Genomic DNA, 18,497 nt, shown 5'->3' with positions numbered 1-18,497 from the left:
TTGCGGTCTCAAGAGTTTGTCAGCACCAAGGGAAATCTTTATTGCCTGGTACCTGCACCACTTCAATGTAGTTCTTGTTTAAATAATGAGAAAAAATCGTGACATGAAATCCAAGGGAAACTTTACATCTTGTGTAACAACTCCTCCTGTCACCACTACAACATGAATCTTTACTTAACTCTGTTTCAACATGAATGCTAGGAAGGAATGTCAACTGAGTAGAGCAGGCAATGTTACAGTAAAACTGTGTGTATATGAAAAGTTCTGTTTTGTTTTGATTTTTTTTTTTTCTCTTTGAGTACAAGAAAAGCTGTAGTACAGCATTTCTTTTAATATTATTGTGTCACTGATCTGCAGGACAGGGAGGGTAAATTCATCCCTGCAGCATCACCAAAGGAGCACTCTGAACTTTGGAATTTCTGTTAGACTAGTAGGTAGTAAAACACATATTACTACTGATTTCCTCATCAAAATGAAGATTTCTATACCCAGTATATAAATCGATATCTCAGTCTGGTGGGGAAATTTTAAAAAAAGGCCCTAATTACATTCCCCAGTAGAGGTGCTGTGTTAATTCAGGACAACACACCCATGTGTTTATACAGATGGCTCTGGTGATCAGATTTGCCATGTGAAAACTCTACGGGAAAGCTGGAGAAAGGCGGAACTCCTAGGATTTGTACTTGTCTGCCAGTTTCACACTTTGAAATCCCCGGCAAGCCCTGATTTATACACCACCAACTGTTTTCCTGTCTGATTAGGCAGTTTTCTACTCCAGTAAGCATGTAAAATGGATGTAGCCAAATTTCCACACTAAGGAGCGAATAAAACAATATTTATAGTTTAGAAATAAAACAAGTGAGAGGAATCAGGCCTGTTGGGATCATAAAGAGTTTCATAGGGGGTGAATTTCTGATAAATTGGGATTGAGGAACGGAAGGTGAAAGCCTAATTTTAATGGATAGTCTGGTTTGTTATATAATAAACACACAGACTTAAGAAATATGTTTATAATAAATTATCTTGAAGGCAGGCCATTGTCACTTTTCATTGTTTTACACCTCAACCAGGAGATAAGGTTTGAATCAAACTGGCATCTCACATGAATATTTCAGTTAACACTTTCAGTAAGTGGATGCAACTTTTTTGTAATTTTCCTTTAAAGGTCCCATTAAGCCTTGTGGGAAAGATAAGCACATATAGGAAGTTTCAATCAATTTGTGCACTAAAAATGAGAGAACCTACACTAACTGATTGTTTTAGTTGCAACATAACAAAGAGGAGGAAGTCACTTTTCAGTCATGCATCACGTTAACCATTTTTAACAAACTCGAGAAAAAACGCTATACAATTTCAGTACTTTTCAGCAGCTTGACAAATACATGCTCGCAATTGAAGGGAAAAAAAAAAACACAACAAAACAACAAAAACCGAAAGCAGAACATAATAAATAATAAATAATAAATCAGTGTGCCAGTCCTGAAAAAAAATAAAATATAGCCAAGTGTAGCTCTTCACCTTCTCCCTTAAACAGATCAAAATATAGGCAGCAGCCCACATTTTGTGTTTTATCAAATAAGGATGCTTTAAATTTTCTGTCAGCTTTGAAGCCATTTAGACAGATTCTCAGTGAGTACAAGTTAGGAGAAAAACTCAAGAGTATTACATGCAATATGTTAAGATGATTTTTTTTTTCTTTGACAGAGAGCAGTTTCTCTAACTTATATTCACATTAATGTGGTTATTATGTTAAATTTATTTGGTAAACAAGTTATTTAGATTGTTTTGCAGGACGCAGAATGTACTGAAATGCACTTCATCTCTAAGTAGCTAATTTCACTTTTATCTTCATAATTCTCCAGAGACATAATAGACACAAGTAGCCTAAGTAAAATTCTTGAAGTACAATTTTTAGTTATAGGGTATCTGCAGATACATTAAAAGTATTCAGTCCCACTGCTGCTGAAGTAAGCATTTCACAGCTGTCTCTTGCAAGAAGAGTCTTTGGTGCAAGGACCAGAAGCCAACACTCAAAAACAAAGACTTCATTATTATGATTAAAAGGAAGTTCCTGCTTATGCTCTTGTCCCATAACTTTTCATTTCTGGTCTCACCAGTGACCCAGCTTCAACAAAGAAAGGGAAGGGTTCTTCTGCCTGGAGTTCTGCCCATCAATGCAAATCACCAATACAAGCCGATTATTGTGGTGCAGCCACTTTTTGAATGAAAATTATCATGGCGCCTGTGCTGCATTTTGCACTCAGAGCTACTAGGTGCAGAACACTAAGCTCATTTAAACGACTTAGATATTTTTAAGTCCCTCTCTATACTGCAGTTCAGCTGAAAGAAAAGTTATACTTAACTCACTGTGTCAAGGCACTTGACAGAAGGTAGACTCAGATACCTAAAAGTGCCAAGGAGCACACAGTTTTTAAGTAGGAGGCTTATCCTGGGGCTATCACCTAGTAGCGTTGGCTCTCTTAATTATCTCTGAGGTCCTAATCACCAAGGAAGGAACTCCAAACCTCATCCCACTATGTTTTTCCTGACAAACTGTGCTCAAGTGCAGCCTACACTTAGCAAGACAGTGCGCTCTCCTACAAATGTTTTCTCTCTTTTTGTTATTCTTTTCATTTAAACCAAAAGGCAGCTATAGACTTTATGTATGAAGCAAGATAATACTTTCCTCCTCTCTTAGGGGGAGTGAAACATGGAAGACTGGAACACATTTTGCATTTATTGCTAGTATTTCTGCTTAGTGATACTGTCATTAGCTGTGCTCTTCTCCACGCTCTGGCAAGTGCAATGATGATAAGACTTTCATCCTGCAGGTTAGTCAGAAAATCTAATAAACCATTTTGGCAGACAGGCTGTGCTGAAACCATGAGATGACTTTGTTTCTTAGAATCATGTTTGAGTTTTATTGTCTATATTGTGTATATATATATATATATATATATACACATATATATATATATCTTATGTGGACCTACAAAGGCACTGTCTGCCTTAAAGAAAGCATTTTTATCTCCATGATGCTTATTGATTTATTTTGTCTCCTTCCCTCCACAGTAAATGTTTGAGTTGAGACTTGGCAGCAGGAGAACAATGGATTTCCGGATAATAAAAGCATCAACTATCACAAATGGGACCAGAATTTTTTTTTATAAACCAAAATCTTTTTTTTTTTTTATGTAAATCAGTGATTAGTTCATTCCCCATTGGTTTTAGAATAATTTCTTGAATCTTTGTAACAGTGAGAAAATCCAGCTTCTAAAAGCCACTACGCTGTCAGACAATCTGATCTGTTTCTAGGAATTCCACTTAAATCTTCTGCATCACTGAGACTTGTCAGACACAATCTTGAACATCAGACTAGCAGAATGGCTGTAATCACCTTTAATTAGATTCATCTTTTTGGTGACTTTTAGCAAAAGTCTCATGAATGGCAAGTTTTTGATCCCTTGTAACCTGACTAGGACAGATATGTGTGTTTCTAATTTGAAAGAGCACATCAGACAGACCCGTGTATATTTTTGGCTATAGTGGCTGAATTGAAGAAAATAAGTTTGTACTTTCATTTGTACAACCAATATATTAGAATACATAAAAAGAAAGGTTTTGTTCACATATGCTATTTAAATTCAAAATGAGCTTCCAGAATCGAATTCAAGAGATACTGCAATTTCACAATTACTCAATTTCAGTGTATTATTCAATACACTGGATTACTACTGATTTTACTTTTTACTGGTTATGCCCTTCAGATTAAAAAAAAACCCTACCACCACCAATAAAAGAAAACCAAAATAACCCCACATTTCTCATCTCAGCCAGAAAATCAGATCAGTTCACCACACCCTGTTTCCACTGTGATCCATTCAATATTACTTGTTTACCCCCATTTTGCAAAAACTTCCACACATTAAATTTGACGCATTACTTACTGACCCCAAAGGAACTATTCACAGCACATTAAATTAAGCATTAATATATGCATTTGTACTTTTTACCTACCAGCAGTGCATTTCCATTTTTCATTTGCAAACTATTGAAGATTTTAGCTCATTATGAAAAATCTTTCTCCAACTCCACAATACAAGCACAAAACCAAAACCATCTTCTTCCCAATGCAAACGCTCAAAACTATCATAGTCAAATACGTGTTCTTAAAATGCGTTTTAAATTCAAAGTCTCATTTCTTGATCAAATTTACCTTTCAGTTCTACAAAATGGATTATTAAATCCCTTCTAAATCACTAAACTACGAAAGTACTTTACATAAACCTTGTTACAACTGTTTTCTCCTGCATTCCTTTCTTGTTTATTTAAATGAGATTACAGCACAAAATGTGGATAAGGTAGGTCCAAGAAAATGGAAAAATGAAATCTGTAGAGAAATAGAGGACCAATCTCAATTGTTAGGGCCTGGGAATTAATGACTATTTTATCTATTGTCTCATGCTGTCACTTTTTTATCACATTGTCCTAGAGATCTTATGATTCCTTTAATCACCATCCAATAGATGTTTGTCTCAAATAGCTTCTTCTTTAAAAGACACATATGCCCTCTAGAGTTTCAAGAATAGCTTTTGCTATTGATGCAGTAATTACTTGTATACTGCTACTTCCAAGAAATACATAATTTTTTATTTCTTTTACTTAAATTTACGTGGTTCTTCAGTCTGCTTGTTCAATTTTCTTATTGACCTTATTCTCATATTTTGGAAAAAAAAACACAACCAAAACCCCCCAAAAAACCCAAAAAACCCATAGAAGACTTTTTCTGAATTTGGCCATCTTCCTAGGTAAGAGCTGGTTGATGTAATGACTTCAGGATTGGGCCACAACATCTCACCTGTACTCAGGGAGCCTTGATGGGCTGTGCATGGATTCCTGCCAGGAATGGAATTCCTTTCCATGAAAGCATGAAGCCTCCACAATTCCTCTCTCTTTAAAAGATTTTCATTAAAGAAAACTGAGCAGAAGTCAAAGCCAAAGCAAGTCATAGAAAGAAACTTAAGACTAGTACACACTTCACATAAGGACAAAATATTTTTTGACAAATAAAATATACTTCCACAGCAAGTTTCAGTTTTACTTAGCTGGTGATTTCTGATAAAAATAAATGTATTTTGGCTTGTACCTGTAGCAATTTCACATCTTCTTCTCCAGTCTGCATGAGGTGTTGCCAGAATTTTTCTCATTCCTTGCGTGTTTTCACCCATGCTACTTCTGCTTAATAGCAGTGGTTCACCTTTTTCTGCTCCCAGAGTTTGATGAGGTAGACAGACTTAAACAAGAGAAAAAGAGATGCTTTAAAAAACCTGACTTCCTTGAGTATGGTAAAGGGCAGATTACAGTCTTTCCTTGAATTAGAAAATTAAACAGAAACTAATGCATGTCAAAGATCAAACAGGCAAGGAATAATCTGCTGCTGCAATTACCACCATCAGGGTTTGATTCAGTTGATACTTTCCAAATACATTTTGACATCTCATAAAAATTACAGCTAAACCAACATAAACTAATTTCTGTTTTTCACAGGTGTCTATCAGGTTATAAACACACCTAACTTATTGGTTGTAATAAATGCATAATGGAAGGATATAGTTTAATATGAGCCATAGAACTTCTGAATCACCTGTGAAAATAAACTGAAATGGAGTATTTCTGTCTGTCAGTAAGTCCTGAAACATTTTGTGGCTTTTGAAAAATTCGACTTTTAGTGCTCTTTGACCAAAGTATTTTATTATTTTTTTTTTACTCCCCTCATGATCTAGATGAGAATGGTCTAGTTGTAGAAACATTTCTCCCAGACCATTTAAGATCAGATCTACTGACTCATTCCATTGACCTAAACAGTACTGGATAGGACTAAAAATTATTTTCTCTTGATTTATTGAGATCATAGAATCACAGAATCATTTAGGTTGGAAAAGATCCTTAAGATCATGGAGTTCAACCATAAACCTAATACTACCAAGTTCACCACTAAACCATGTCCCCATGTGCCATATCTACACATCTTTTAGATACCTCCTATCTTTATGCACCATTACAGAAAAATGTTAAGTGTTTTCTTCACTTGTTTTAGGTTTTTATTTTTTGTTGTTTTGTTAGTGTGGGGGTATTTTTTGTTTGTTTGTTTTGTGTTTGTTTTGGTTTGCTTATCATTTAAATAAATATGAATTTATTTCAATACCTTGTTGCTACTTAAAGATTTTTAAAAGATCTTTGGGAAATATCTGATATAATTTCAGATTGCCATGTACACAGTGCAATAATGCACAGAACAATGAAAAAAAAAAGCGGGTTTCAGACAGCAAAAGTTCTTTTAATGGAGAATATAGTTAAGTGCAAATGAATAACTTAAGTCACAAAGTCATGTTTTTACTCTAGAACACCGAACCCTTCTTTAATAATTACAGAAATGCCTTTCCTTTATCAATAGCCCATTCTGATTTTGGTAGTAATAAAAGATCTCTAGCACCAAGATAATGGTATAGTATAATCTCTATGTAAGATTTATGGTATTTTAAATGCTGTACTATTTTACATTAAAGGCCAAAAGCTAATGCATACCAAGTATTCAGGAAATAAAGAAATCTAACTGAGATAGAATGAGTACTTTTGATCTTTATGATTTGGTATACCCTCTTCAGAGTAATATACGAGCCACTTGAGTTAAAATAAAATAAACCATATCCGATTTGCTGGTAGAAAAGCTGGACGAAAACTAATGTAACAAATATTGGAGAAATCAAAGTTATAACATATGCAACTTCTCTTAGTATTGTATGAAACAATGGATACATTCAAAATTAAAGGAAACTATCAGGGCTATGAACTTTTGTGCCAGGCTGAAACATGGCATAGAAAGTTTCAGCACAGCATAATCATTCTCTTGTAATTACAAAATTCAATTTAAATTAGTCCCAAAACTAAACATCTTCCCTCATAAGCTTTCATTCTTTCTTATTACTTAAATATTGTGGTGGTGTTTTGTTGATTTTTTTCAAAAGCAATAATTTTGCATATCCTTTATTAAGATTTTCAGTGCTATGTCAAAAATTTACCTATTAAATAGATTTTTTTTTCCCGTATCTTACTAGACTTTCTTTTTCTAAAGGAAAAAAGATGTATAATCACAAGTTGTGAAGTTACAATTTCCAATCATATTTGATCAATCAATATGGGGCCAAATCTTGTGTAAGGAAACACTGACACTGATTAAAAGCAATAGAAATCTGAGGACAAAATTAACATTTCTTACCAAATGCTCCTGCATTTTAGACGCAAACTATTACAACTCTCACTGGCAGAATAGATATAATGAAGCATATCTACACTAGACCCCTAATGACAGGTACTGTCACGTAGCAACAGCAGCCACCATGGGCTCCCAGAGGACCCCAGAGCTGTTGGGGGATGATGAATCTCAGCTCTCAGAGCGAGGGCTAGCAGCAGTCTAGCTGCTAGCTAGGTTTTCTATACAACACCAGACCTGCAGCCCTAAACAGACCTCTCATGTCAGGAAACAGAGACTTACAGAAAGGATTTCCATTTTACCATAATCACTGTAAGACAATTAGAATTATTTAAATTCAGGAAAACGGCTGATAGAAAAAAAAAAAAAAATAGAGATGCCAGAGCTTATTACATTGTAATAGTTGTAAAAAAAAGAAAAAACAAAACAACAAAACAAAACAAAAAAACAAACAAACAAACAAACAAAAAAAACAACAAAAGCTAGCATAATGGTGAAGCATCCTATTAATTTCAACAAAAATACTGGCCACTATAAACCTGCATGGCTGCAATAGCTACAACTATTTCCTTTCCTTCTCTTTTCTGTTATGCTCTTGCCCTTGAGAGCAGGAAATCTGCTAATACATGGTGTAACCCTATTTCTATTTTGACATGGTTTTTGAGCTTAAAGCATAACTTCAACATATTTCAACTGATTTCAGCTGTGTTATAAAATCAACAATAGCAAAATTAAGAATAACTTCCCTTGTAAACAAAGATCTATGACTGGATCAACTGGATCAGTACAAAAGATCCATTGTTTTTCTACAGGCACAATAATTTAATAGTAAGGAGTGCTTATCTTTTCATTGAGACTGAAATTCATTCTTGTTTAGACTAGTCTATAAACTTGGCAGATTGCACATATGCTATGGAAATTCCTTTTAAGCCCTGTGAAGGATTTAGCACTTTAGAGGGATGTAGGCAATTCATAAGCCTCTGAAATTCACTTTAGAAATTTTAGACGCACACTGTGGCACCAGTGTCGAGACTCATTAAGTTAGTGCTACGTACCAGAACATTAGAACCCTCTCAGCCAAGGAAGAAAAGGCTTCAGAGAGCAAAGAAGAGGTAGATGAGGCATATTGTACTTCTCTTAGTGGCAAAAACACAGTAAAGCCAGATTGGGGAACCTAAGGCATCAGCAAAGCACCTGCTAGCATGTGATTCAGAGTATTCATTTGGTGTAATTTCAAAGTGTTCAAATTTGTTCAAAACAATTTTGACAAGTTTAATTATGCATTCCTTGAGTTTATGCCAGTTTTGGTGATTTGTGTGACATTTTATTGTAAGCCTTTCCTGTTCATGAGGTGTTGTAGAGCATCAGATATGTATTAATGATTTCAGAAATGTGCCCAGGAGAAGTAAAATTTCAAAACCAGGAGTTTTCTATTGGGTCACTCTAAGTAGATTTTTGCCTTACAATTCCTACCCCCCAGGAAATGCACAGAAAAGAGAAAGCAATTTGAGCAACACAATAGCTTAAAATAGCCGGAAAAAAAAATAGCCTTAAAAAAAAATTCCTATAGATCACATAAGGAAATTACAGAGGAAAAAAGGCATATGTATAGTCAGAATAATCAAAAGGAGTAAGTCTTGTAGAGATAATTAGCCCACAGCCCACTATGGGCTACTAAGAAATATGCTACAGCCTTATAACATGGGATACCTTTAAGCACCTCTACCGTATGCAAAGAAGCAGAAGGCCATTCAGCTACCTGAGAAGTGGAAGAAATTACATACTAATTACAGCAAGTTATTAACTGTATATATATGTAAACTGGATGGTCTATGCACTCTCAAAACAAATAAATAGGTGCACTCATAAACAAATAGCTATCAGATAATCAAAGAGCATTTGTCATCTGAGAATTACTTGCACAAAGAAGGAAACAATATCTGACTTCAGTTGAAACTCTAAATGATCTTTAAGAAGGGCTGGGTTTTGGATATTTTTCCCTAAAATATTTATCTTAGAAATGAAATCAGTTTCAGTATCTGCCAGAAACATTTAATAAGCTGCAAGATAGGAAAATATAGTATTAAAATAGCAAAAAGTTTTGATTCCTTACAGTTGCTCTTTTTTTTTTTAAATATAATTGGGACCAACTGGCCTCATTGCTTCTTATAAACTTAGCAATATATATTCAGAAAAAGGAATAAAAATGAACAGATGTTTCTCCTTAAAGAAGTCAGACAAAGATTTTTCTTACACAATAAATCAGCTGCTAGTAGATTTCCAGGACACTGCTCCAGGCTAACTGTTTAGGTATGGCTTAAAAACCTGGTTTACCTCTGTATGTATCCAAAACTGGTAGAGTAGATTAAACTGCAGATGAACAGCAAACACTGACGGGGGAATGAAAAGAGCCATGGGCAAGTTGAAAATCTGAAAAATGAGAAAGAAAATATACATTAGATTCATAATTCTAAACTTGTGATGATATAACAAAGTATTATCTCAAGAGCTCAAAGCACTACACAAGATAATTGCTTCTTCTAATACCTCCATAATGTAGACAGAGAATAGATACTGATTATTATATTACTCCTAGATGTATTATAGCAAATGAGACAAACTGATGCAAAAGTGATTTCCCAAAAGTCATACTGAGCAAATAGAAACATTAAGAAAAGAACTCAGAAATCTAGATGTTTATTCTGCCTACTATATGGAGCAGGAAACAACATATCCTCGACACGGAGGGTTCACATATAGGGGAGAATTATCATAGAGTAAGAAAAGTGTGAATTTATAACACTATAGCTTTTCCATCCAAACTCCCTATGTGAGCACCATAAGGGCAAGGCAACTTGGCTTTCAAAGTTAATTATAAATTCCTCATGATATCTCCCTTGAAGCTCCAATACATTGCTGAGCTCTAAAGCTGTGCTAACACAAAAACAGCTTCAGAAAACTGCTTACTTAGCAAAGACACCGAGTGCCCGGAATTTCACCATTAATTGCTTAATTGGCTGAGCAATAGAACAAGACTTCCAAGACCTTCACGTACTACAACTCTGTGTGCTTTCTTCAGAAAAAGGCCTTTTTTTTTTTTCTTTTACCTGACACTGTTTTATACCAGCTGCATTAAAAACAATCCTTCCCTACAATACAGAGTTTTTCTCTAAACCAAGCAGTAGTGGAGCTATCTTTAAAACTTTAAAACTCTTTAGCACTCAGGGAAAATCTGAAAAATCTGGATAGAAGGTAACAGCTCCCTGTGAAACAGCAAAATTAACAAAATTCGTTTTCAAGTTCCTACGCCCTTCTCACAAAAATCAAATATTTGAACATCAGAGAAAGCAATCTGATAGACATGACAGGCCTCCTGAGCCAGGAATTCCTTTAGCATAGGTCTGCACACATATTAATGTCAATATTCCCCCAGTTTTTGCCAAAGGGCCTACTCAATAGGTAAGATGTCACACCGAGGTTGTAAAACAACTGCACCTCCATCCTCATGGTGTGAATAATGCTCTTGAGAACATCACCACAGCAGTATCTCACTGTCTTGAGCCAATGGAGGACTAAGGCCCTGCAATCCCAGTTTGGTATGCTGGCGGCAACACTGGACAACTGAAGCATAATAAAAAATACCTTATGTTGCTGCAGTATCACCTGGTAAGACTGGGACAGCTGTGATTTCATAAACTCCAGTCAAGGCTTCACAGATTACAGCTGCCCCACAAACTGCACATGGAGTGTTTCTGGTTGAATATCTTCAAAGTACTTTTCCAAAAAGTAAAGGAATTGTAGTGGAAGAAGTATGTTGAGCTTTTGGAGCTTGGGGGAAATAATGCAAATAGCTATTTTGTTTTAATCAGTCTGACCCTCAAAGGCTGAAGAGTTTGCATAACATTTATAAAATAAAAGAAAAATATATTTGGAAGGTGAATTTTGCATATTCAATGCCTAAGAATCACTCAATCTAAGCAAACTCACAAAAATTCACAGCAACTCTTACCTAACATGGGTAGCTAGTAAATGCCATTGGGGCATGCGGCACTTAAACATGAAATTCTGGAGTAGATGTGCATGAGATTTCTTTAAAAATTAAAAACACAGATCATACCGCCTTGTGCAGACAACTACTGAATGAAACCCCACAAACCATGCTCTGAAACAAAAATGTAGTGCAAACCTCCCATAGTTTAGGAGACATAGCCTAAACACTGTCATTGAGTCAGTCTTTTCCGAGTTCCTTTTTCCTCATTCCTCTAACCTGAGAGATATTTGTCTCACAACAGCCAGAAGGCTGTCATGGTTTTTCTCAAAGGTTATCTCACAAAGAAGCCAGCGAAGGAGTAGGACACATGGCCATGTTTAAGTAAAGCTATTTTAGTTTTCTCTTATTATTGATTGTACCTGTCTAATGGCATGATAAAAGCAGGAAATTTTTTAAAGGAAATGGAAAGGAAGTTGATTTTAAAAACAAACAACCAACCCCCCCTTCCAAAAAAAAAAAAAACCAACCCCACAAAAAAAAACAAAACCAAAACCCAAGAACAAACCAGAAACTAAAACCAAACAGATGGTTTTCAGATTATTCATGGAAATGGTTGCAGGACTGAAAGCAGGGTTAAAAATTTTATGATTTTTCCCTAGAACTACCAGAGACAATTTGGTGGTATTTGCAGATGACTCAGAGGAGAAGAAAGGATCATCTTCATATTTATTTTCTAACCTACTTCTCACAATGAGTACGAGGATTTCTCTGTTAAGTGGTGAGAGGAGAGAATTTTCATATAAATCCACAGGTAAATTTGAGATTGACGAAGGAGAATTATTTCCTAACTGCCTCAAGTTTCCTTGCAATGCAAGCTTTATTTTGCACAGATTAAGGATTTCAAAGATCATTTACAGAAGTAGAACCCACAGGGATGAATAAAAACCTCTCCCAAACAAAGATTTAGTTTCTCCTATTGGTGGTTCCACTGAAACAACAAGATCAATGTCAGAAAAAAACCCAATAAAATCATTAAATAGTTTTTCACTGGAAATGCCAATTCCCCATATCAAAACATTTCATGGGAATGTACCAGCTTTCACTAATCTGTAGAGGAAAAGCTTTTATGCTTCCAAGATGTTATCTATGGTCAAAACTGCAGAAAACTGTTTATCACACTCGCAGATCTTTTCCCACTTGTGGATTCAGGGACAGATTGAGAGAGCGCTGCAATAACTGATAACCTGATGGGAAAGGCACGCAGCAAGGGAGTGGAGACGGATTTGTAGCTGGGGCTGCTGCACTGCAGATGTGTAGCTTCACACTTAAGGCACTGCCCCTTTTGAAGGGTGCATGTCTGCTGCACACTCTCTGACATGGGCATGCTCCACCTTTCTCCCTCCCATTTGCAAGTAAAAGCTAATAAATGCTTCCACAATAGATAGGGGAACACTAGAAACTCCTGAGGTTTAGCAGGTGGGCTGAGTTTCCTGCACTAAGCCCCTCCAACTCCATGCTGGAGACACCTGCTGATGTGTCCAGTACTCATCAGACAGGACACAGAGGGGCAAGGGGCAGCTGCCCACAGCTAATTCATGTGGGTTATACTTGTGTAAGGATTTTGCAGGAGTTAAAGGGTAGAAAAAAAAACCCTATCCCTTACAAATCCCAGATCTGGCAGACTCCTCAGTAGATAAGAAATTAACTTTGTGACTCTGTGCTGAAAAGAATGGTGTTACCTCTTCCCTTTCCAGATTTATATATAGATTTTTCCACTGTTTTTAAACCAACAAGGTATAATTCAACCGTTTATTGAAATGTATAGCCTAAAGCTATCAAATTATTATGGATTTAATATTTGCAATTAAACCTTAGCCTCAGAGGAAAGTTGAGAATTGGTACTCAAAGAATTAAATTATAGCTTTTTGAGGTGTATATGCAATTCTTTCTTTTCACAATTAAACTAAGTATTTTATCAGAAGCAAAAATTTATATAGTATTAGCTTGCTGATTTCTTCTTGAAAATGAATTTACATTTTTATTTCCACATTTTTTTTCCCCCACAAAATGGGCTTCAAAACCACATTCAGTCTTAACAGGTCTGCGTCTCTATGGCGCGTTCACTGGAGTAACAGAAATACTGTGTGTGCAAATGACATGAAGCAATACACATTTGGTTCCAAGCTCAGGAGTGTATCTCTATCACTGATTGTACTTAAAGCATGTTTTTCTCTTTTCTTTCATTTCACATCTTTTCAATCAGCTTGAGCACAACCCACACAGATTAATATGCTGATTTATTTATCTTATAATGTTTAACTTAAAACACATACACAGCTGGCAGTAGAACAGTCCCACAATCCCACACCATCCACCACAACTTTCTCACAGCCTCCACAAAACTGGATGACGAACTGCATTCAACAGTACACATTCAGCAACAACAAAGGAAGATTAGCTAAAGGCTTCACTGAGTTTCAGCAGTGAGGGGGTTCTGCACAAGTCTGGAAGTCTAGAAAAATAGCAGTGCTATAAGAATTATAGCAGGAGTTGTTTTCATGTACAGTAAGGTTTTGGAGAAAGAAAACTGGTATAACTCTCACATTCTGGGGGGAGGTAAACCAATATTTATACTAACTAAACATTTTGGCTAATACCAGATATTTGGTGAAAAAACACTGCACACAAAAGTATTATGGATTCCTAGGTTTATTTCCCTTTACTCATAGCAAATGAGTTTTAAATGTACCTATATTATTTGCCAAGTGATACCAGCATGGTCCTGAGGGTGGTCTTTAGAATCTAAGGCAAACAGACGTCTTGGCTTTCCTGAATATCTTATGCTCTCTGAGGGACCATCCTCAAAATCAGGCAGTCAGACAAAGTGCTCATGCACACACCCATATGTACATACATGCTTTTTGTCTGTTTTGAATTATTGTTTTTGTTAAGCATTTGCACATATGGTCCCAATGGGCAAATGTGCAAAGGTTAAATCTTCAACATGGCATATTTACATAGGAAGCAGTATTGTAACAGAGATGCATCCCTTCCACTATTGTTCACTGTGGTCATTTAAATCTGAGGCACTCCTGCTAACATCAGATGATTCTTTTCTGGATGAACAAAACCTAAGAATTTACGTAGAAGACTTTAAGAAACAAATCTAAGGAATAGTATCTGTTTCACAGTTTGCAGCAGCAATTTTTTATTTTAACCTAGCACTTTAACTCATTTAATGTTATGTGCTTAAACCACTTACAAACAACAGATTAAGTCCATGTTCAGACATGGGAGCATAAATACAGACTAATTTTATTGAAGTTAATGGAAGTGCACTGGATTTGCATGTGTGAGTACACACACTTGGCTTTGACTCATTTGCTCATAGGCTAGCTGTTGAGATTCCCAGAGGACTGTGGGTTTCCTCCACCACTAGTATTATACATCATTGGACAGGAGCATTTATATATTTTATATACAAAAATACATTGAATATTGCTTTGCTTGACCTCTAATTCTGAAAATTCAAAATTTTAAAATTATTAAAAAAATAGAACAACAATCAAACAAACTACAATCTGAGTTAAAAATATCTGAGTCAAACGAGAACGTAAAATTGAAATGAGAAAAATCGGCAGAATCTAATTACCCTGAGCCCAAAACTGAACACTGAATAGTATGTTACATTTATGAATATATTTGGAAATATAAGGTTTTAAATCTGTAAATGAGTACTCACCTTAATTTATATTACATGTATACACAGCTCAACATTTAAAACAGATCATATCTGAAGTAACACTAGGTAAGAATAGTGGCATACTGCCCTTACTGGGGTATTGACACATGACATGAATGGGCAGAGACAAATACATCTGCATGTTCAAGGCAATCTCTAGCAACAATTTCTCTCCCTGCTCCTTTCAGTTACACAGACATATTCTACAGTATTTATACTCTGATCTTTTTGCTGTATTTATGCATGAATAACTGAATGAAAAAAAATGGCCCAATTTTACTAAAAAAGTTATGAAAATATAAATGCAGAGCTATAATTAGCCTTCTTAAACTTAACTACTGCGTTTTTTTTCAAGTTTGCTGTGAAAACATTAATGAATGTATTTTTAAAGCTTATGATTCACACATTTCTCAGGTTCAACTTTTATGTTTCCAGGGTCAAATATCTTAAAAAAAAAATGTTTTCCTTTAAAGGAAAATAAACACTATTGTTTCACTTTTACTACATCTTGCTGATATTAATTTGTCAAATCTTGTGCAACTTACCCAGGAGGTGTACCTTTGTAGGACAAATTGTCACAAGGCTGTGAATAAGTTGTAATCTTCAGAACTGTGATGTACTTGGTGTGAGGCCCACAGTATATTAACCTCTGCAAAACACATAATTTCTAATGAGGTATGTACTAGAGAACAAAGCAACATTTGTTTGCCAAGGCCTTTTTTCATAAGCTAGAATCAACTAATCCCCCAGCTTACACTTTGCTATTTTACCTTATATAGCAGGTAATAAAACCTAATGCTCAGAGGTGAGTTTGGGTAGGCTGTGTTAAATGTCAGTAAGTTGACAGAAGTCAGTGTAGATTTCATGCTGAGGAAGGTAAGGCTGTGGCAAGAACTCATATCATTGCTGGAAGAGTAGAAGGATGCTTGTGATGGGAGTTAAACAGCCAGAAAACCTGAGCTTGGTCCTGATAACAAGAGTTAGTAGGAGCTCTGTTCCGGGGTTCAGATGGACAAAGACTGAGGATGCTTTCACGCCTGCATTTATTTACTAAAGTTATCTATTTCAAGACCAGAAGGGGAGACAAAATGTTCCAAAAATCTTACACTTCAAATTTAAACAACTTAACTGGTGTCTGCTGTTACGCTTACAGTTTTCTGGAAGGCATAAATCTTCAAGCCCACTGATACCACAGACCACAAAACACAGCCATTGCCTGCCCGCTAGTGACAAATGGAAAAACAAATGGCTGCTTGCTGGGAACTCTGGACCCAGACAACAGAGAGCAGTGGCTCTATTATGTTACAGTTCAAAAAAAGTTGCTGGAGTAAGGGCAAAACCAGTGTCAGCCATGTCCTCTGAAGGCACACCACCTCTAATGTGCTGCAGTGAAGAATACTTCAAAATCCTGACGGCACTTCCAGGTATTTTTTTTATTAAGCACAGACTGGAGTGGGCTCTCTGCACTGTATATTGGTATCTGGACAGCTTTAAGTGGGAGGTTAAGATAGAAATGTTTAGGTTCATCAAATGTATAGCTACAAGAATGACCTTAATTACAGCAAAATGAAAAAGTGGGTAGTTAATGAAGCCCAAATAATGCCTATTTAGCATAAACCTAAATTTAAGGTCACGTGTTTCCAGGGATGAAGCGTACACAAAGACTCAGCTGATTACAGAAATTAAAATTTAACTGGCCGTCTGCCAGCTGCACGCTCCATTTGCCACTGACTTGTTTCACTAGAGTAATTAGGAAAGTGCCTTTGGCAGATATTAGAATTGCATTCACAGAATGATCTTATAATGTGTATTTAAAGTCCTGAAATTATATGGTGCCAAGCTTACATCCCATAGTTTAGGCCTGGTGATAAAAATGTATTTGCAAGTGTAAAGTAATGCCAAAAACTCCTCTTAATGAATCTCAAGGTGTTTTCATTATCTCAGGGGACTAGATAGTCTTGCAACAGGAGGTAAAAGTTTTATGCTAGAAATTGAGAATTTTAAATCCAATTAATTTTGGCAGTTTGGTAATTTACATGATATCATTTTTAAATGTGTTTAAGTCCTTGAAAATCCTTACAATTGCTGAAATAAAATTGTAATTTCAACTATTATAAAACACTTCATACTAAATCTAAGTATTCTTCCTTCTTTAAATGCATTTGTTCCTGAAGGAACAAGTATTCACTATATCAAGAATTAGTGATCTCTCTCAAAACCCCTCTGACCTCATCTTAATGCATCTCTGCCTAATAAGCTCAATAGGAGATGAATTATTCAGGTGAGCTTCAGTACTCAGTAATAATTTGTATCTGAAATGATTCCCAAGACCTCAACAGAAGCTAAATGAGTGAACAAAGCATCTGAAAAGGTGGAGGTTAAAGACCTGTCTCCTTAGTTGTTTTAAAAGCATTTACTTCCTATCACAAACTGTGTGTAACACAAGCCTCCACTCAATGAAGTACAGCTGTGCAAACAGGGTACAGTAACTGGATCTTGCTTCTTTCTCTCACTCATTTTTCAGCATTATGAAAAGTTCAAGGAAGGGAATCTATGATGATTTTTACAGTCTACTTTCGCTGTAGTTAAGGTCAAATGGTTTTCAAAATGAATTACTAAAAAGGCATTTTATTAGCATTCGTTCTTCCATTAAACTGCCTCTTACACTAACAAGAATATTAAATAAGGTAACTGAATATTGGTAAAATGTTAATCTTTCAGATGTGCAAGTCATGTTAAATGATCTATCATTCAAAAATACACACAGGAATATTAGGGACATAAACAAACAATTCTGCCACAAGTAATTTAACTGCTAAAGCTATTTCTGACTTCTGTTACAGCTAAGTAAATTAAACCCTGCTCCTTAATGCTATTCTTGCTGACATTAATGTCATAGACTATGTTAAATTCCTTGGCAAAGCAGGCAGAGCTGATAACTAGAAATAGTTTTTGTCTTAAAAATTTACCTGAAGAAACTGACTATCAATAACTTTTTATTTGAAGTGAAAGAATAACAGCATGACTAAGTGTGAAACAGATCACCTCAAAACTCAGTCTGTAACCATTAGTATATTAAAAATGTTATAATTCTAACACCTAAAAGACATGTCACAAATGTAAGAAACTGAGCAAGCACTCTTCAAGGAATACAGCTGACTGCTCACCAACTACCCTCAACATAAACCAAAATCTGTGCACCTATAGAAGAGCTGTGGTTTCATTTTTTCATTCATAATGATGATAACTTGAAGCAAAGAGAAAAGTTACTTGAATTAGAACATAATTATAAGAGGCTCACATGCATTTTCTCATATGTATTACTACATAATGACCAAAAAGGAGAGCAAAACCAAGATACGGTCAACTCCAACACAGATTTTTCTTCTTTTTTCTTTTTTTTAATATATGTAGAAAACAGAAGACTTTGTTTTTGTTAATTTCTGCAGCTTTCAGTGATTTTCACAGCCCAACACATTTTGGTTAACAGAAGG

The 18,497-nt window shown here is 35.6% G+C and overlaps 1 protein-coding gene across 1 annotated transcript in view; it reads right to left on the bottom strand.

The window, feature by feature from the left end:
- Positions 1 to 18,497, bottom strand: part of AGMO (alkylglycerol monooxygenase) — a 136,860-nt gene that overhangs the window by 42,037 nt on the left and 76,326 nt on the right. The window contains 2 exon segments of the mRNA XM_062604977.1: positions 9,605 to 9,700; positions 15,549 to 15,652. Of these exon segments, the coding sequence (XP_062460961.1) occupies positions 9,605 to 9,700; positions 15,549 to 15,652 (200 nt within the window).

The sequence above is a fragment of the Pezoporus occidentalis genome, unplaced genomic scaffold (assembly GCF_034315485.1).
Source record: "Pezoporus occidentalis ecotype Australia unplaced genomic scaffold, CSIRO_AGI_Poc_V1 ctg9, whole genome shotgun sequence".
Classification (NCBI taxonomy): domain Eukaryota; kingdom Metazoa; phylum Chordata; class Aves; order Psittaciformes; family Psittacidae; genus Pezoporus; species Pezoporus occidentalis.
Note: the sequence above shows the minus strand (reverse complement) of the source record. Positions and strands in the feature narration are given on the sequence as shown.